The sequence below is a fragment of the Pleurodeles waltl genome, chromosome 11, assembly GCF_031143425.1.
Source record: "Pleurodeles waltl isolate 20211129_DDA chromosome 11, aPleWal1.hap1.20221129, whole genome shotgun sequence".
In the NCBI taxonomy this organism is placed as follows: Eukaryota; Metazoa; Chordata; class Amphibia; order Caudata; family Salamandridae; genus Pleurodeles; species Pleurodeles waltl.
In genome coordinates, this window is record NC_090450.1 from 173,207,079 (window position 1) to 173,229,145 (window position 22,067).

The window sequence follows — 22,067 nt, forward strand, 5'->3', positions numbered from 1 at the left end:
GTGTTGTGCTGAAGGCTGATAAAAATGTGCAGTACGTACTACGTCTTCTTAGAAGGAGGCGGATGATTACAAATATAAAGCAATGCACTAAAAACGGGTTCTGATAAATAAATTAAAGTGACTACAATAAATGTGGGTACTTAAAGGCTTAGGCCGTAAAACGAACTAAAACCTAGGAGTCCAACCTAGCACTAAAGGGCCACTACAACAATATAAATTAAGTTTGTACTATGTTATTTTGTGCTGCTGTAGTGCCATCTTGAAAATCAGCATTGCATTATGATAGGTTCTACTTGATTTTATTACATGTGCTTTCCAACACGCCATCTTCAACCTGATAAGTCCTCCAATCTATACAGAAATACACCATGCTGTATCAGTGCTGCTGGGACTCTATTCTGCTATGCTATCACTCTTTGTTGTACTGCTCTACTGTGCTGAGAATTGAGAAGGTATTTAACCTTCACCATTTTCAAAGTTCACCAACGAAAACCGCCCTGAAGTAATAAACATAAGTAATAATGCATACAACACACAGGCACTATAACTTCCACTCTCTTCTGGAATGAACTCATTATCTTCTTAACACTCAGTCTTTCTTCTATGACACATTACACATCTTCCCCTCAAACATCAAACTTCACTCAAGTACTGTTCTCTATAACCTTATTGATTTTTTTATGCAATTTGTTTGACATTCAATAATAAAACTGGCCTTTTCCCTATACTAGGATTTTTACTGTGACTCAAAACCTTTTGTTTGCATCCATCAAACCAATAGCTTTCCTTAAATCAAACCACAGCACAGTCTGCACCTGCTTTTAACACAAAACCCTCAGACACTTTGCATATCAAGTTTCAGTTTCCTAGTCTTCCTAAACACACAAGGTAAGTGGACGATTTATGTTTCCCCCACCTCAGTTTCTGAACAAGGACCATACCCAGACAGCCACAGGACAACCTGAATTGAGATTTCAAAGTTCCTAACTGAGCCCTAGAGCGCTCCCATTGACCCAATATGACAGATTTGGTCATTACAGCCAGGGGGATGTTCTCTCTTCCCTTTATTTCCAGATACCAGTTTGATATTGTATGAACATTATTATTTTGGGACATCTGTGACTGGTTTCTGAAGAGAGACCATTGCTGGTGCATTGTCACTTTCTCCAGATGACCAGAAGCTTATTTCAGAAGGCAAAGGGGGGGGGGGGGGGGGGGGGGGGGGGGGAGAGAAAGAGAGAGAGATATGTATATCAGACAGGGAGAAGAAATAGACAGACAGCACGGAAAATATAGAAGCGGCACAGCTCAAGCATTTTCCCAGGGCTGTTTTTGATTCCACAGTCCAACCATGCCTTCATACAAAAGTAGCTGGTTGGGATTATGAAATACTTGAATGGTGTTCTAACCACCATGTGCCCAACTTTCACATTTAAAGAAGGTGTAGGTTCACATCTCCATTTTCTCTCACACAGCACAATTTATGGAAGGGGGCCTGATGATAACTGGTGATCTTAACACAACATACTCTAAAGCTAGACTCAACTGACTTTTGAACAGCCACGCTAAAAGAACTACACTAGCTACTCAAATCCCCACGATGCATTTTCAAGTACCTGCTCATCCCAACTGCCTGGTGTCGCAGATTGGTTCTGAAACCATACACCAGTTCTTATACAAGCATAAATCACTAAAACTACTGGGCAAAGAGAGTGTATAAGGAGAGTGAATGGCAAACTAGTCTGGGATCCCTAATACAAATTGAGGTTGCTGTCCCCAAAAATGTGCTTTCAAATTTGGGGCCTTATTTTGAGTTTGGTGGATGGGTTACTTTGTCACAAACGTGGCGAATATCCCGTCTGCTCTTTTACAATCTCAATAGGCTATAATGGGATCGTAATACAGTGGACAGGACATCCGTCACGTTTATGACCGAGTAACCCCCTCCACCAAACTCTGAATCAGGCCCTTAATGTTTATGAAGATGTTAGATGTGAAGCCAACAGGGAAGTGAATAAAGTGGTTATCAGGGGTGAGGTATTACTTATAGCCACAATCTCAATAAGCCCAACACATACATGGAGATCAAAGCTCCAGCATCAGATTGCCAAACTAGAGTTGAAACGAAAGACAGGATTTTGCAAGATCTCTAAAAATTGAACTACATCAGAAAAAAAGTACAGGCTGGTATGACCAATCAAAAAGAGATCAGCCTCAGGTAAACTTTGCCAATTTATCAAATGGAAAAACCTCTATTCTAGGATGAAATTGGTAGATCTGAAATAGCCATAATATGATGGATTAAGAAGCAAATGCAGCAAATCCATGAATATGTGAAAAATGCTGCAGCATCACTTAATTCCAGTGGCCCTGATCATATTCTCCTACAACTGATTTATCCCTCTGAACAAGGTTCATACAGTTCAGACACAAATTTGACAGTGATATTAAGGTAACAAATGTCAATGACTTAGCGAAGAAAAAAAACCTTGACACCGATTGCCATTCTAGGGCAGCTTACGTATTCCAAAATAATGGCACTCCATTACCACAGTGACTTGTGCCTACAGTCAGGCCATGTGCCAATGATGTCATGGTTCAAGGGAGGATTGGGATACCTCCAGTGTTGGGTCTGGGTGCAGGACCTGCAATAAATCTTGGTACACAGGTCAGAAGGCCATGCTCCAATGATTATTATTTTTTTTTAATTGTGGTTACTAGTCCAAAACTAACAAAAAAAACAGCAGATAAACATACTCATCAAATAGCTGACGAATGATTCAATATCTACCCCATTCCCTAGAGGTGCCTGGATGTGAAAATAAATGCGTTACTATGCTCCGTGAAGTATTTCCATATGACGGTGTTTACACAGAATCCACCTCACATATTATCCTGGTCATACACCACTATTGAGGGCATCAGTAATTTCATGTGTGAGATTATGAGCAATACAGGACATGGAAAGAGCATAAGATCTGATGAGCAGGCCTTTTTATAACCGTGAGTTTCAGCAGTTTTTTAAAAAATTCGCACTGTCACCATAATTGTCACTTTTTAAGGGGACACAAATATTAATAGCTCAGACTTAACGGTCAGATTTATGGTCAGGTAACGAAAATGAAAAACATCTTTATATTTTGCTTATAACTTTGCCCAACGACCTACATGCTTGTCAAATGAGAATAGACATCTGAACAACTTAACCTAGATTGTTCAATCCCAATTGCAGCACAGTTGTTAAGGGGGAAAAGTAACTGATGACAATACAGAGGTAGCATTTACCATTTTCAGTCTCACATTAATATTTGCTCTCCGGTACACACAATCCTGAATCAGAATTACACCAAATATGGAATGACAATAGAATTTTATAGCTCTATTTTTGGTATAACTTCATTCTGTAGCTTGAGATATCTGCATTACAAAAAAAGATGCCAAGTTGGCTGCAAAAGGTTAAGTCTTTTCCATAGTTGTATAGTTCACAAACTCCATTTAAGATTACACTGAGTCTGGTTGGTTGAGAGAGAACATTTTCTGATTCACAACTTCAAAGACACAGGGCTTTTAATGAGTCCATGGAAAGGTAGGACATCATCACCTTAGTTGTCAGAGATGACGGATCAGCAGTTATGCCATAACAATTATACATCTCTTCTAAAACACATGCTATGTTGAAACAGACTTCTAAGCATCTTGAGCCTTAAAATAACATATGATCTTAACAAACAGACCTTCTCTCTTGGTGTCTGCACTAAACCATCAAGTAGTACAAAGGAAGGATCTGGCAGTAAATGAGCACGCCAGTCCCTGCCAGTTTTGTAAATGGCTGTTCTTCTTTGTGAGCATCTCATGGTAAAGGAACCCACTCTCTCGTACTGAAATGTCGTAGAATGTAGGACTATAAACAATCACAATCACCTTCCCTGTAAGGCCTTTGCTTGTTCGCTGACCTCATTTCCACTATCTACCTCTACCCATGTGTACCCTCAAGAAAAAAAAAGAAAAAAACTAACGCTCTCTGTCATGCTACTGGTGGTAAACTCTTCTCTCCATAAACCTTTGAAATTACAATCCTTGGCCTGGTTATGAGTCCCTACATTGACTATCCATGCAAAAAGGATACAGGAACAAATGCTTTTTTTCAGCAAAGACTATTTTCTCGAAGTCCATATATATATGATCTGTTTAATGAATTTATAGCCAAAGAAGAATCCTTGTGTCTCATCTACTACCTACCTCCACATAAGCTAATTCCCCAACCTAGAGTGTTCCATCAACTGATATGTTATATGTCTCTCTGAAGAAAGGGTGAAATTTGCATTGCCTAACATACATATCACTCTCTGTATCAAGCCTTCCAACACCCCCTGATCAAGTGGTTCTCAGTCTCCATGGCTTCCCCCGACAGATCATAGATTTATGCCAAAAAGCTAACTGCAGCTGTTTGTGGCAGACACCATCTATAAATCTTTTGAGGTTCAAGCATATCTTAAATTGAAGGTGCCGGTTAGAGTTGACTTCTAGAGTTGCTGCCACTTTGCATACTCTGAAAAGCAGATGTAAGTTGCTCTCTGAAACAAACATATTTATCTTAGGATTGGTGGATTATATAAAGGAAAATGCCCTCTCCTGCAACTTAGCTAGTTCTGTGTCAGTGTTCAAGTCTGGGTCCGTGGAGGCCCCATCATCATCTGAATTGGTACTGCTAGTGTCATCCTTGGACAAAGCATCAGCCTGGCACTATGCATCATTGTTACACACCTCGGGCCAAGGCGAGGGTGGGGCGTCCTTCCCTGCAGGCTGGATCAGCACCTCAGTAAAGCTTCATTGAGCTCATCAAAAGGGCCCCTACTTCTAATTAACCACAGGCAGGGAGGAAATCCTCAACTAACGTGTAGCATAAATTCTTGACAATATGTAGGTGCTTTAAGCAGAGGGAATTGCGTAATATAGTAAAATATCCACTAACAGAGTCCATAGACTATGAAATCTGATCAATACAATTAAAGAATAAAGTTAGTCTAACACATATAAAATAAGAAAGTCTTGATAGAAAAAGGTGGGAGTTGCATTCTATACTGAAAATAAGCCTGTTAGAGTAGAAAATTCTGGGGCCAGATGTATCAAGCTTTTTTGCATTCAGAAACGGTGCAAATTGCAAAATTCGGCCATTTGCGAATGCAAAAATGCCTTTCACAATGTATGAAAGGCATTCGCAGTGCAATTTTAAGGAATCAATAAAATAGCGATTCCTTAAAATTGCGACCCCATTTAGAGAATCGCAAATTGCGATTCTCTATATTGGAAATTGCAAATAAAGAATTCCTATTTGCGATTTCCAATGCACATATATCAAGCATTTCCTAAATGCGAATTGGGCATTTAGGAAATGCAATTACCACAAACTAAAGTTTAGTGGTAACCATGTGCAAATTTAAAAAATGCATTATAAATGCTTTTTTATATAATTGACATGTAGTCCACACATGCCCCTAAGGCCTGTGTGTGCTTCACATGTCCCTAAAAATATTTTTGGGATGCAGCAGAGGGGGCCTTAGGCCCCCAGCACCCTGAGATTTGCATCTCCTAATTTGCAAATTCCTAACTGGAATTTGCAATTTGGGAAATGCAAAAACATATGCAACAAGCCCATAGTTGCGAATGGGGTCGGATTTTTTTTTTGCGATTCGGTAATAGCATTTGCTAATTTTAAGAAATCGCTATCACCGAATTGCAAAAAATCATATATACCATTTTGCATTTCTTAAATAGCGATTTCTTAAAATTCACTATTTAAGAAATGCAAATCGTTTTTTTGATACATCAGGCCCCCGGTTCTTAATAAGCAGACAATATGGAGAAAGTAAAAAAAAAGAAGATTATCACATAGTGAGGGAAATTCCACATAACCTCTTTTTACAAGACATGGAATGGCAATAAATTCAAAGTCCTGTCCTGAGAACCCACAAAAGACATTTAATTAATTAAGGACATTTCAACTTTAATAGTCGCAAGGAAAGCCATGAGATCCTCCTCACCCAAACGAGACACCAACAGACAGTCTAAGAGAAATTCAGCAGATTTGGAAATGGCAATTCTACCACTAAGCAGCAACATCATACCTTACGCCCCGCCTGCAAGAGTTCAATTATTCTGACATTTTACAAACGGGTAAGAAAATTAGACCCAAGCAATTATAGGTTAACTACTTTGCCAAACGTGGAAATCAATATCTTTGCCAGACTTCTCTAGGCTAAACTGTCAAGCATGTGCTTTTACTTCACACAGATAGGCTTCCAAAACAAGTTGCTGTGCACTTGAAAGTATTTACCTTAGGCTCACCAGCCAAAAAAGGATTGTCTAAACCTGAAGACAAAATCTTAGCATGCTTTGTGGACTACAGTGCTGCATTCAATCTGGTTGATCGAGCGCAGTTGTGGACCATATTACAAAACTGTAACATAGACAGCTCATTACTAAGCTTAATCATACAACCCCACACTAAAATGTGGGTTCAGGTGAAACTATCAACTAATGGCAGCCTGACATCCAATATCACAACATTCAATGTTCTAAATCAGGGGTGAATTCTTACACCCCTTAATTTTGTTCATACATCTAACCTAACAGGATTTTTGGATAAAAAAAAACAAAGTATTTCCACCAAAATTCAGGTCACAACCCATCCTAATTGTGACCTTCACAGATTGCCTAGTCCTTACATCACCTACGCCTATTGCCTATAGACTACCCACCAACTTAGATGAATATCACCGCCTCAACCTCCTCCAGATAAAAAACTCTCAAAAACAGTACATTATTCTCAAATTCAAAAATGACTTACACGTGGATGGAGTAAAACAGTATCCTTGACCTGATGCTCAACCACAGAATAAAACTATCTCATCTGAAACACTGTTAACTAGATACTAGAGTGCAACTTCACAGTTTAAGCAATTTATCTTGATCCATGGCGGTTGTGCTCTCGCTGAGGCACTTGTAGCTTTTGCTACTAAAACAAACAACCGTGGCACACTGGATGCCAGTATTTGCTGCATGACTACACTGCACGTTAGAAAATATCACTAAGAATTGGGTGCAGCAGCTGCTAAGCCTTCAAGCAATCCATTCCACACCACTGAGAAATTAGATCATGCACCAGATGTGCACCATACACTCTTAAGGCGCAACTATAAGTGCTGGGAACAGTTTGCCTCCATTCATTTCTTTTGCCTCCACAAAAAACAAACTGTGTCACTGCTGAAGAAACAGAACCTAGGTAGATGAGAATCACTGTCGGACATGTTTAACACTGAATGGAAACTGCGCCTTAAGAAAGTTACTAGACAATGGTCACTAAGTCATATCTACAGAAAGTAACAGGTAACCAGGGTCAAAATACTTATCACAGGCCATTGATACCAGAGCTCAAAATAAATTCAGCTGAAAGTTTTAAATTAGCACTGAAACCAAAAGAAAAATCCTTTGCTAGTACACCAGTAAGGCTACTGCCAAACTATTTGCATTTGTCAACCCCCTCTCCCTCACCACGAATCATAACCCATGGAGGCAACATATTATTTCTTAGATGAACTGGCAACATATTATTCCTTAGATTAACATGGAAAATGTTGTTGTATAGCTATGTTAGCCACATTTTAGACACAATGTTTAGCTAACTAGGCCTGCTGCTGAGCACTTTAACCCAGTTACATTTCATTCAACATTGCTTTATTGGTGGGATGGTGTGTCTTCAACATTTGCCAAAACACACACACTCATATGTGGGGACCATTTCTTAGAATATCAGTTGTTTTATTATAAAAACACCCCTTTGTCCAAGACACGTTTGAGGAAGATTCCAGCCAGATGACCACGACTGTATGCCAATTGCTGATTGCTTCACTACAGCTACTTACCTAGACAGCCGAACCCCTGATCCACATGGGGACGGTGTCTCTCTAGACTACAGGCTTCTTTCTCCAGGTATGAGAGATGAAGTACTTTCAAGGGGAAATCCGAAGGGCAGATTAGGCTTATTACACTGCGTTCAAACATAGTGTAGGTAGGTGAATACAGCTCACTCCTAGTGACAGCATGGTAGGTCTGTTTTTGTGTGTTACTCTTTTAGTCACCTGATTGTTTTTATTGTGTTTTATCATCCTAGTTATTGCAATACATGCCTTTTTATCTAATCTTTATTGAACTATACTCCGCCTCTGCTGTCTTTGCCTATCTAAGACTTTGGTAACTGAGAGAAAGGGGTAAGATCTGATTGACCACAATTCCCCTAAGGAGCCTTTCATGTCATGCGCCCGGTTCCATAATCTTCTCGGCGAGTAAAGTGGCGCTACTAGTTATCCAGAAAGACTGGATTAGGCAGACAGGCGTCATGTGGCGTGGAATTATACCTAATACTACAATCCATCTGATCCTGCCTTCCAAATTCAGTAGCCTCATTAGCATAGTGAGAACCTACGCGACAATGTGTGGAATGGGACCCAAAAAACACAAGAAACCCTTAATCTCCAGTGCTGTAAATATTTGATACTTATAACAAATGGGCAGGGATGGATCAAATCCTTGGATGTTCTTTATCCTGAAACATGCTTCTGAATTACAGTTGTCACATTAGGGAGAGTACCAAATGCAGTCCTAGACCAAAAATATAATATCTTCAGATATGTGAAAGAATCCTATCCTAAGTGAAGACCCAATTCTCCAAGTAAAAGTGCAATTTATTGTATCACATTAAGGAATACCACATTTACTCCCCCAGGAACATACTTAGGGATGAGTAAGTCTAGGAACAGCCTTCCGGGAGACACAGACTGGGCAACACAACAACTTGAATGTTTATTCTGCTGGAGTGTGAAAAGTTGTAAATTTGTAGAAAAGAATCAATTCCATCTTAGATGCAATAAACCTAATACCTACACGAGGAAGTGGTCTCAAGTAGTCTGTGTTACTTCAGTATAGCTTTTTTGGTTTACTCAATAAAACTGACTACCAGTTGCTTGAATTTTGAAATTGGACGAACATGGCAACAAACATTCACTACACCTTTTCAAATGATCCGACTTACCTTTAAGCCATTACTTGGAAGGCTGTATCCAAACCTTGCTGGCATGTCATCAAATGTTTGCGTAACATTTTCTAAACTGTACTAAAAAATAAATAAAAACAAATCAGTTTAAGCGATGCAGTCTGTATATCGGACCCAGATTTTATATTTTTTATTGCTTATTAAAAAAGAAAAACACAGGAGTTCGCAGACAATTCAGGCAAATACATTTTGTTTGTATACCTGTAATTCTAGGGCACAGTTTACACATCCAGAGGCATTCCACACATCAATTCATTGTATGCACAATATGTATGAGTGAAGCCAATTTAGAATATTGCCACCAGGACCTACATATCTTCTAAAGTTTTTTAACACATTCTCTTACCTTGTTAACGATCTTTTATGCTTTTGCACAATAGTCCATACCCTTCATCCACTCACCGAGTGCGGAGGCTTCCTAGTTCATCCAATTCCACATTAATTTCTGTTGGAAATTAAGACTCCAATTGCAATTAGAGTCCAAGCATATCTAGGACCATCTCAGCCCTCCATTCTGCCTAGTGTTGTTGTCTTAGAATCTAATGTAATTTGTCAATTCACCATCTTCTCTAGCGTGTCTGTGTTTTCTTCTTGTGGCTGGTGACCCTAGGACAATCCCAAAAAGTATGATAAAATGTACCCATGGAGTCTCCAATTACATTTTAGGATTTGCCCATCTTCAATAATCTTTCTGGGTGATAGTAAACCCTTTAAAAAGGATTTTAACTGAATGATTCTAACCTAAGAGGAAATACTCAAATTTTCTGCCGCCATCCTCGCTTTACTCCACTCATCCTCTTTCTTCCAGCAGTTTGAGGTTCATCTATTTCTCTCATCTTGGCCAATGGATCAGGGGAAATAATTACTAGGGATCTAAATAGCCTGGAGATTCTATTTCTACTGAGCTGCTCTATTGCTATTTTGCATTCAAGTGTATTAAATTCAGGGACCTCCTCCAGTTTCTTTTGTGTCATTCTATGGTGTGACGCAACTGCAAGAAGCAGAAGAATTGTATTTTATGTAGTAAGAATTCTGCAGATCATAGTTCAAATTACATTAATGTGATTGGATACCATATGTCTCCCAGCTTTGATATGACACTTATGTCCCATGCACCAAATCCCTGTAGGTTCACTACCTGGGCTAGCAAGGGAATTCATTTATCAGCATGCCTTGCCATTTTAATGTGTTTTAAGGTGTTATGCCAGCATAGGAATGGTACCCTGGTGACAGGGTGTTTGCATTTGGAAGTGTTACTCCATGTTGCAGTAATAGCATCGTTGGTTTCTTATTGAGATCCAGTTCCAGTCAACAGCTAAGTCAAATCTGTCCCCTAGGAACCACTCATTTACTGAGACGCCAACAAAGAATCCCACCAATAAAGACAGATGTAATCTGCACTAAGTCCCCCATCATAGAGCAACTGGATATATTTTTCAAAGGACACTATGGTAAGTGTCCGGCTCATAGGAATTCAGTAATTAAGGAATTCAGCTAGGAGAAGAAAGTAAGAGAACAGTATAAGCGTAGATTTTTAAAACTGAAATAAGGATATAATTTAATATAATTTTGAACAAAGATGTTCTCCCTACAATAGAAATTGGAAGAGTTTCACTCTTCCAAATCTCTCCTCTTATGATGGAGTAACAGGGCAATGTTCAAATCCCAGCATCTCTGCTTGACTAGTGCCGCCTTTAAACTCAATTATTTTAAGTGATCTCCTGCCACTCATGATTGAGATTGCAGCTGACAATGCAGCTGAGTACCTGTTATATGGATATATGTTGATTTGCCCCATTTTACCTTGACACCCTATGCTGCTGAAACAGTCTCAAAGATGTGCACTCAGGCTTCTGAACAAGTAACATATCTTCATCATCTAACAGGTTCAAATCCTCTGTAACACTGGATGCCCATCACTGGAGCGTCCCTTCTTTTCCACTCCACCAAGGTCTCCATTACTAAGACAAATACGAGAGGAAGGTGTGGGAAAACCCTGTTGGGAGCCTCTCTCGATAGGAAAAGGAGGCAAGAATATACCATTAATTCAGACCTGCGCCCATATAAAGCTGCCACATATTTAAGAAAGGAGAGGAAAGGTTTATCGTTTGGAGGGCTTAATACATAAACAGCTGACAATACCGTATCTAATATGCTTTTTAAAAATCCGCAAGGACCAATGCGCTTAAGTCCAATACTACATACAGAAGGCGTGTCAAACAACATGTACTCCTGCCATGGATGAGGTCAATTTGGTCATTTGTTATATATATTTGTTCATATCAGTTTTATCAAGCTGCTGGCAAGAATGTTTGCTAAGAGTTTGGCCTCTAACATAGTTAAGGAAATGGAGTGATATGATAAACCTACACTGCTTATTGTAACACAGATGACAGCACCATACAGGTCGAATGATTGGGTGTTTGACTGCCGGGCCTCCTCGCACACCTCTAACAATATCTAACAGTGTCAGCAGCAAGGCATATTGTTTTTTAAAAATTTAAAAACATTCAAATGGAAATACATTAGGACCAGGAATTTTACCTGAACACGTTCCCACAATGGCCTGCCTTCTTTCTTCAGCTGTTAAGGGGTCCAATTTAGCTTGGTCAGTAGGTGTAAAGGACTTTATTATGAGGTCCTATATTTTGAGATCTCAATTTCTAGCGGGAGCAGGCTAAGTTTGAGATAATATTTGTAGTAGTTGGCGAACAATGCTGCAATCGTCGTAGAGTTCTGTGATTAACTTCCTTTTGCTACTGAGTATGGATGGGATCATTCTAGCCTCTGTATCCCTATTTGAAAACCAATTTAGTAACTTGGTTCTATAGTTCCTCGTTCATATATTTTTATCCTAGGATATAATCCTTGCAGTTTTTGTTGTGCAGTGCACAATTTTATGCCTCAGTGTAACTCACATAAATTCGAGTTGTGCAACAGTAGCTTCGTTGTATGAGATGTTAGCTGGCTTTGTGGTATAATATGTTCTTCCAGTATCATTATATCGTGTTCCCTGTCTTTTTCCTCTACTATATGGCTCTGCCATTTGTTAGTGTCTTTAAGGCCTCCCAAAAGTGTCTGGTAAAGAGACTCACTCAAAATTAAGATATTCTTCTGTTTCTTCTTGGAGTAAATGAAGGTTCCATCTTTTAGCCACCACTAAGAAGCTATCTGATAGTCCTTGTGGTACTATATGTGTGCCTAATGTTCCATGTAGCACTGTAGCAGTGTCTAACAACCAATCTAGTGGCAAGAATGAAAATTGGGAGGGGCTGAGCTGTAAGTATACTGTATGTCTCCTACATACCACTTTCACAGAGACCAATTGAGACTGCCCACTTCGACAGGAGTGCTGAACTGTTTGTGGTAGAGAAACTGCTCACATTCAGGGCTGGATCCATATAGAGCCACCCCCATTACAGTCATTTCCAGTGGGGAATTCGGTATCAAACTGGAAACAAATCAGATGGTGCCATTAGATCTTGGGGGGCGTTTGCACAGTATATGAACAACATGAGCCCTTCAAGCCTTTCTGTTATCATAAGCTTGCTCAAATCATCCATTCGGACTATTGACACTGAGTGTGAAGGTTTAATGGAGGAGTATCGCTACTTCCCTGGTTCCCTACGTGATGTCTGCTTGGTAAACTCTGGTCTAAACATAGCAGCCAAGGAAGCTGTATTTGGTTCCAAGCAGTTGTATTTCTTGAAGTGAGAGTACACGTGGGAAGAAGACATGATACAGTAGTGCCCTAGTGCAGCGGTTCCGGACCTGTGGTTCCCAGGGGTCAGTGACACATTCCCAGTGGGTCACCAGCCCTGGGCCGGCAGGAAGGCACTTTTCCAGCTGGGTCGTCTGACAGGAACAAGTGCATGTTTTTATACTTATTACTTCATTTGTGCAGCAGTTTTAAAAGTACTGCAAAGTTCCTTGCACATCCAGCAGCTTTCAGGCAAAAATAAAAGTGTCAATATAACTGTAGTGATTAATGTGCCTGCTGGAGAGAGGCAGGAGTTTTGTCCAGTGGTAGTTTTGACTCATCTAAGGTAGCGCAGATGGCTATTATGCCTGCTGTAAAGAACATGTATCATGCAAAGAACAGTATTTTATGTGCATTGCAGTGGGTTACTCCTTTTGTAACATTCTGTCACATATTCTTTTGTTACTGTGCAGTTCATAAATTACAATCATAATCTAGCACAGTGAGCTATGAACTGCCATCAAAGAGCTGCATACAAACCCCATGGTACAAGCTAGAAAGTTACGTTTTTTTCCCCAGTCTTTCATTTTCCTTATGCTGCTAAAAAAAAAAAAAAAAAGGTTTGATTGCGTAGAAGTACATTCTTATTATTAGTCAATGCTATTCTCTGTGTTATTGTCTGAATTCTGAAGCAGCGCTTCTCCAGACCAAGCACTCTTAAAAAATGCCTACCAGTGTGGATGAAATGTGAATCAGGCACCCTGCGGTCCCCCGTTAACTGCTCCGATATCCTACACTGGTATGGGAGGTGCTATGAAACAAATGAATTACATGCGACAGAAAGGCTATGGAGAGATCAGAGGCCCTTATGGTTTTACTTCCTTTTCCCAACACATATTAATGTGAAAAAGCTTTCTCAGATCTTTATGTACCTAAAAAATAAAAACAGGATTTCCTTGGGAAATGTAGTTTCTGACATGAGGATTCAGCTTTCCTAAAAAATAAAAAATAAAAAGAAATTGAAAAGTTAGCTGGTGAGATGGAGCGCCAATTTTTCCTTTAAACTTTTTTGATTTTTGCATATTTTTCTATATAAAATAATGATATCTTTAGTAATTAGAGTATTTGTTTGGTGTGTACTTTTTTGTGTATTTTTTGTGAATTACTGTTTTAAAGTTTGCAATTTAAATCAAACGAATTACTTGTGGGTCCCTGGCTTCCAGCAGTGATTCAGTGGAGGGTCCTCAGGAGTCAACAGGTTGGCATCCACTGCCCTAGAGTTTTATCCTGCAACATGGTGAGCTCAATATATGAACTACACGTCCATGTACATGAATAGCTGCATCTGAAATGAACTTAGTCCTGGGAAATCTTGATACCTTTAACTTGTCTATGTCATCGTTTTGTGTTGCTGTCCAAATCTGTTTCACTATTCGTGTGGTCTCTATCACTTGTCATCTCCGGCATCTCTCTGCCGGCATCTTGGGTATCGTTGATCATGGGCTAGACCTATGCCTTCCTCTTTGGATTTCACGATTGTCTGGCCTGGACTGCAGTAACCATTAATCCCCTACCTCCAGCCACTCCCACTCCTCAACTCAAGACCAGGCCTGATCAGGATATTCAGAGAAACACAATATATTCTGGAAAATTGCTTTAATTTTGGCTGGGTGTACCGGCATGTATTTCAAGTCTATCCTGGTCAGCTTTTGTTTCACTAGCTCAAATGACTTCCTCTGTTTCTGGACTGTCTGGTGTAGTCGAGGAATAGCAAGATCTTTTGTGATACAAATGTTACTTCAGCCTTAAACTGTCCTTAGGACCAGGATATGGTCTCTGTAATTTACGAATTGGGCTATCAGGGGTCTGAAACAGTACCTTATGGTGCCATCGGAGTAAGGAAGTGGTGCAACCGCTATCAAGAAGCATGAAGAAATCATGTTGCTAGGAAGGATGCTCTTAAAGCCGCGTTTCAAGGGAGCTAATCGGGTATAACCCTTAAGAACATTCCAGTAGGCCTAAAAACCTCAAAATATTGTGGGTGGAGTGGCTCTCATTGTGTCCTCAAGTTCTAATTTGCGGCCCTTCGCCTCAGTCTCCTGATCAACTGGAGGTCTTGCATAGGACAGCAACATCGGTACCCCTCTCGCCTATCTTCACCTTCGGAGCCGGTCTTGAAGGGCTACTTTGCTAGAGGCCTCCACCTTTGCCACCTCAGCAGTGCTTGCCGCCGGAGCATCCAGGACTCGTTTTGCAGTAGCGAGAGCCTTGGTAAATGCATCAATTTTTCTCTATTTAGGTATTTTTGTCGTTTGCCATGAGCAGCTGGCTGGTGTACCACCCCGCACAGACCGGCAGACTTTTAATTATTTTTAGGTGGCTTAGAGTGTGGGTCAGGGGGTTTGCTGCAATACTTTGTTAAGGTACGTCAGCTATCAGTGACACTGACGGAATGCTTGGCCTTTATTTTGTACCTCACTAGCTACATGATTCTCAAGCAGCAGACATAACCGGGCTGCTTAGCTCTTGTGAGACTTTCTATTGTTCACTGTTTGGACCACCGGTCGTTCCCTCTCTTGTGGAATTGCCAGTGCTTTCGGAGACTCTTATAACAGCCCCAGCACCCTCTACTAATGCTCTGGCTGGCACTGGTCCCAAACTGACCGTCCCCTTAGAACTCAAAATTGCAAAATCTCGCACTCCGCCAGCTTCATGTTTCGCAGGTGGCACGAGCAGCTCTGTAATCGGGACTTGCAGTCAGTGAAGTGCCGCAATTGTACAAACAATTACATCCCAGATGAAGGTTGCACAGTGGCTTCCTCTCTGTTAACATTCAGTGATCAAGTGTTTTCTCATTTGCAAGGGACACTTGACATGATACAAATGCCCACACGTCCCACTCACCTGAGGTGTGGCACATGGCTCCTCCTGCCTGGGCCAGAGCCATGGCCTTCACCATTAATGAGCACGAGTTTATGCATGCACATTCTTAACGTCACTGCACTGATGTATTCTGGCTCCTGGCTCCTTGAGCGGCCCACTATCTCACCACAGGCTCATCTGAGTAGAGGCAGCTAGGCCTATTTGCCACCCACTGGAGCTCCAGATCCCACTTGCATAGTCTCCAGCTGCCATTACATAATGCAGCTACGCTTCACTAATGGTCACACTCCATTCTCTCAACCAACAGGCAGGCTACTGTCAACCCAGCACTGAAATATGTACTTTATACTAATCAATGCTTCTAGAACCCCTGAATATATACTGGATTAAGCAATAATACAGCAATTGTTCTTGCGCCGTACACAACTCCTTTGTTTTCTCAAACAAAAAAAGAAACAACCTGATCTCCTGCCTCATAACCACACCACCTACTGTGCCTTTCACCCTCATCCTCTACCGTCCCCTCCACATGTACTCTATGCTCTGCCGGTGCTGCACTTACAGGCACTGCGAGCGCCCCGCCAGAGAACCCTTGAATTCCTCTATGATGTAGCAGTAGTGGGTAACGCCTTTTATTAACCACTATAGCAATGTCACAGCAGTGACCAAGGTTAGTTGGGGGTCTGTGAAAGCCATGCATAACATCTACATTATCAATATTCTGGTGTTAGTTAGTTGTACACCTTTTTCTTGGCCACACAACAGCAGCCACAGAGAACAATTCAAATTCACAAGAGTCATGCAATGGGCGTTTTGAACGGAAGTTCCTAAGGATCGCTTGTTCTATTGCCCCCTCCCTGCACCTTCCCACACAGGTGGACCTTCGCTGGGGAAAGATGCCCTGACACTAAGCAGTACTCGTTACCAGGCCAAAGGGACTCATCCGAGTTTGTAGTGACAACAATTACAATTAAGCAGAGAGTCTTCACTTATTTGATAAATGGAGTGACATGTAATGTATTTTTGTCTCGCTCCCAACCCTCATTTTTAGGTTGAGCACGCCAGCGTTCTGATGTGTTGTAATCTATCTGTGGGCTTTTAACCACTCCCACCACACGTCCATCACTATTACTCATTCATGGGCTTCCCGTTCAAAAATCCTTTGTTATTGTTGGTAAATGCTTAACGTTTGTCCCTCCTTGGGGCAGTTTCGTTACCGCCTTGACCATCGACCCTGTTACATGGATAATTGAATGTTTGTCGATACGTATGACTGCGAGTGAACTTCTTTTTCCTTTTTTGTCTCTCCTTCGCACTTATGCTCATGATGGCCGTGGCTCTTTGTATTGGCTCGCTTATGTCAACTAATATTTTACTTTTCATTTTCAATTTTCGTGGCAAGTAAAGTCCAGTTTGGAATTTACAACGCTAGTAGCTCTAACTCGAGCAAACACTGGACCCATTGCATTGCAAATACCTGTTAGGTTTTGTCTAGACAGCGCATGTGTGGCCTCTGTGAGACCTTTTGTTTTCTAACAATGGGTTTAGAGACAGTCCATTACCAATGGTTGGCTTCTCTGTCACTTTTTGTTTGTTTTGTTGGTGGTCGGCTGCATAGGCTTCCTTCTTCTTTGTGTTTGTCCCTATCCTGAGGCATGGGCGCATAACTTGTGCCCTTCTACTGCTTAGATGCCTTTTTTTGTCTTTACGCACTCTCCAGCAGTGAGTCCTCTTAAGTGGTCTACAAACTTGCCCCTCTGTCATCCGCCGACCCTCTGCTGTCCATCAATTTGCCCCATCCACTCAATGCCACTTTCCATTGTCAGTCTGTCCCTAGCTACTTCGTCCCACCCTTCTTTGTCCGTGTTGCAAATTACTCACACTCAATCCCTCCCTGATGCCTCCTTCCTCCTCCCTGTTGCCTTCGCCTTATGTGTTGCCTCCTATCGCTGTCCTTCCTTGTTGCCTCCTGCACCCCACTTGTGTTGCCCCCTAATCCCACCCTCCATTTTGTGTCCTGCCATTCCCCTGATGTTGCTCCCACTTCCCACGCTGCAGTAAAAAATCTTTTTTAAAAAGAGCACTCTGACATGGCCAACTTTTTTCCTTCAATAAAGACAATATAAACCATAAACCCAAGCAAGGCTCTTCTACCACAGGATTCACTTAACGCTAAATAGGTTTTAAAAAAGTGTAATTCTATGTTCAAGTGCGAAATGGGACTATAGCTTGTAACACTCTGTAGACCTCTTAGCTTGTTACCATGTAGGTCACAGACTACTAAAAGAGAGGCTGAGTTCAAAGCTTCTGTATAAAGCATACCAGGAAGCGAACTGCAGCCTGCATGCTTCATAAAACGTTGGTGGTAGGGAATCTATCCATTGCGTTCTCAGCCTTTCGGCTATTTTCGTTTCAGAAGAGATTCTCCGTCTTTTCTTGACAGATTAGATGGTTTTAAGAAAAAAATGCTTAAGTCCGTCTGTCGAGGTATGTTCTCAGAAGTGTTGGTTCTGATTTTTAGAGTTGAGCATGAGATAGCGTGCGCTAGCGCATTTGTATCGCTTGCGAGACACTGTTGTATTTAGAAAAGGGCTTGGAGCCCACCCGTTGTTTATTATTTTTTGGATTGCGTGTCACTCTTCTTTACAGCCTCATAATTGGTCATGGCGGGCCCATCATCATTTCCTGCCGATGAACCAGGGACCAAGCACTGATTGTTTCAACGTAATCAGTGGCATCTGCTGCTCACGACGGGACTGAGGTACTATTTTGAATTTATTTTTAACTTCTAGTGCCCTGCTATCATAAGGCGTGTGACTGGCAAAAACATACCCAGCAGGAAATAAAATTGCAAACTTGAATTTTCTATAGTTAACTTTTTTTTTATTTTGCCAAGTCTTCTTTTCTCATTTTGCACTCATGTTTTGTCTTTTCTCATAGGCGCTGCTCTCAAAAGATGGCTATTATCTTGTTCTAAATATTGCACAAAAACACTGTTTCTTTTTTATGTATAATTTTCAAAATGACACTAACGCATGTTCAAACAGTACGCCCCAATCCCCCCCACTCCAATCCAATCTACCCCACCACAATCCAAACCACTCACCACAATCCACTCCAATTTGTGCCATTCTAATCCTCTCAAATGACTTAACTCCAATCCAAAACAATCTGCTCCACTCCAATACAGCAATCCAAATCAATTTGCCACACTACAATCAACAAGAACCTGTCCCACCCCAATCCAAAAACAATCTGCCCCACTCCAATAAAAAACAATCTGCCCCACTCCAATAAAAAACAATCTGCCCCACTCCAATAAAAAACAATCTGCCCCACTCCAATAAAAAACAATCTGCCCCACTCCAATAAAAAACAATCTGCCCCACTCCAATAAAAAACAATCTGCCCCACTCCAATAAAAAATAATCTGCCCCACTCCAATAAAAAATAATCTGCCCCACTCCAATAAAAAATAATCTGCCCCACTCTGGTCTACTACAATGTAAAACAATCTGCCTCACTCCCATCTGCCTCTCCCAAATCCAAAACAATCTGCCCCACTCCAATCCACCCCACCCCGATCCGCCCCACTGTGATTCAAAACTGTTTGCCCCACTCTAATCCAAAACAATCTGACCCACCTCAAAACAATCTGCCCTACTCCGATCCACCCCACTGTGATCCAAAACTGTTTGCCCCACTCAAATCCAAAACAATCCGACCCATTCCAAAAACAAAATCTGCCCCACTCCAATCTAAAACAATATCCCCTTCTCCAGTCTGCCCTAATACAATCCAAAAAATCTGCCCCACTGCAATCAAAAACAATCTGCCCCTCTACAATCCAAAACATTCTGCCCCATTCTAATCCAAAACAATCTGCCCCACTTCAATCCAAAACAATTGTCCCAAATCAATCTGTCCCACTCCAATCCAAAATAATCTCATCAACTCCAATTCAAAACAATCTGCCCCACTCCAATCAACTATATTGCAAACTAAAACAATATCTTCCACTCCAATCAAAAACAATCTTCCACACACCAATCCAAAACAATCTGTCCCACGCCAAACCAAAACAATCTGCCCCGCAGTAATCTGCCCTACTCCAATCAAAAACAACCTGTCCAACTCCAATCCAAAAAAATCTGTCCCACTCCAGACCATCCTGCTCCAATCCAATCCACCCCACTCCATCCCATTTCCCTGCACGCTATCCCAATTCACCCCCACCTCAATCCACCCCACACCAATCCAATCCACCCTGACCCAGCCCAATGCAATCTACCCCACTCCGATCCAATGCAATCTACCCCACTCCGATCCAATGCAATCTACCCCACTCCGATCCAATGCAATCTACCCCACTCCGATCCAATGCAATCTACCCCACTCCGATCCAATGCAATCTACCCCACTCCAATCCAATGCAATCTACCCCACTCCAATCCAATGCAATCTACCCCACTCCAATCCAATGCAATCTACCCCACTCCAATCCAATGCAATCTACCCCACTCCAATCCAATGCAATCTACCCCACTCCAATCCAATGCAATCTACCCCACTCCAATCCAATGCAATCTACCCCACTCCAATCCAATGCAATCTACCCCACTCCAATCCAATGCAATCTACCCCACTCCAATCCAATGCAATCTACCCCACTCCAATCCAATGCAATCTACCCCACTCCAATCCAATGCAATCTACCCCACTCCAATCCAATGCAATCTACCCCACTCCAATCCAATGCAATCTACCCCACTCCAATCCAATGCAATCTACCCCACTCCAATCCAATGCAATCCAACCCACTCCAGTCGAACCCACCCCACTCCAATCCAATCCGCACCACTCCAATCCAATTCCATCTGCCCCACTCCAATCCACGACACTCCAATCCTCCCAACTCACCCCAATCCAAAACAATCTGCCCCACTCCATTCTAAAACAATCTGCTCAACTCCAATACAGCAATCCACAGAAATCTGCCAGCCCCGTCCAAAACAATCTGCCGCTCCCCAATCCAAAACAATCTGCCGCGCCCCAATCCAAAACAATCTGCCGCGCCCCAATCCAAAACAATCTGCCCCACACCAATCCAAAACAATCTGCCCCACACCAATCCAAAACAATCTGCTCCACTCCACTTGCCTCACTCCAATCCAAAACAATCTGCCCAACTACAATCCAAGCAATTTGTTCGACTCCAATCCAATCTGCCCGACTCCAATCCACCGCACACCAATCCACCCCTCTCCTATCTGCTCCTCTTCAATTCAAAACAATCTGCCCCACTCCAATCCGTCCCACTCCAATCCACCCCACTCCAAACCACTTCTCCCCAATCTACTGAAATCTGCCCCACCCCAATCCAAAACAATCTGCCCCAATCCAATCCAAAACAATCTGCCCTACTCCATTCCAAAACAGCGTGCCCCACTCCAATGCAAATCAGTGTACCCCACTCGAAAATATTATGCCCTACACTCCAGTCTGCCTCACTACAGTCCGAAAAATCTGCCCCACTACAATCTGTCCCATTACAAACCAAAACAATCTGCCCCAGTCCAATCTGCCCCACTTCAATACAGAACAATCTGCCCATTCCAATCCAAATCGCTCTGCCCCGCTCCAATCCAAAATAATCTGCCCCTCTGCAAACCAAAACAATCTGCCCCTCTGCAAACCAAAACAATCTGCCCAACTCAAATATGTCCCACTCCAATCCATAACAATCTGCCCCACTCCAATCCAAAACAACCTGCCCCACGCCAATATGCCCCATAGCAAGTTAAAACAATCTGCCCTACACCAATCCAAACCAACCTGCCCCACTCCAATCCAAAACAACCTGCCCCACGCCAATATGCCCCATAGCAAGTCAAAACAATCTGCCCTACTCCAATCCAAACCAACCTGCCCCACTCCAATCCAAAACAACCTGCCACACTCCAATCCAAAACAATAATGCCCCACTCAAATCAAAAACAATCTGCCCCACTACAATCCAAAACAATCTGCCCCACAACAATCTGTCCCAGTGCAAACCAGAACAATCTGCCCCACTCCAATCCAAACCAACCTGCCCCACTCCAATCCAAAACAACCTGCCACACTCCAATCCAAAACAACCTGCCACACTCCAATCCAAAACAATAATGCCCCACTCAAATCAAAAACAATCTGCCCCACTACAATCCAAAACAATCTGCCCCACAACAATCTGTCCCAGTGCAAACCAGAACAATCTGCCCCACTCCAATCAAAAACAATCTGCCCCACACCAATATGCCCCACAACAAATCAAAAACAATCTGCCCCACTCCAATCAAAAACAATCTGCCCCACTCCAATCAAAAACAATCT

The 22,067-nt window shown here is 41.8% G+C and overlaps 1 protein-coding gene across 4 annotated transcripts in view; it reads right to left on the reverse strand.

Annotated features, from left to right (window-relative positions):
* Positions 1-22,067, reverse strand: part of RNF13 (ring finger protein 13) — a 292,449-nt gene that overhangs the window by 213,763 nt on the left and 56,619 nt on the right. For all 4 annotated transcript variants that reach the window (XM_069213370.1, XM_069213366.1, XM_069213369.1 and 1 more), the window contains one exon: positions 9,089-9,169. In XM_069213370.1, the coding sequence (XP_069069471.1) occupies positions 9,089-9,169 (81 nt within the window). The remainder of the gene's footprint in view (positions 1-9,088; positions 9,170-22,067) is intronic.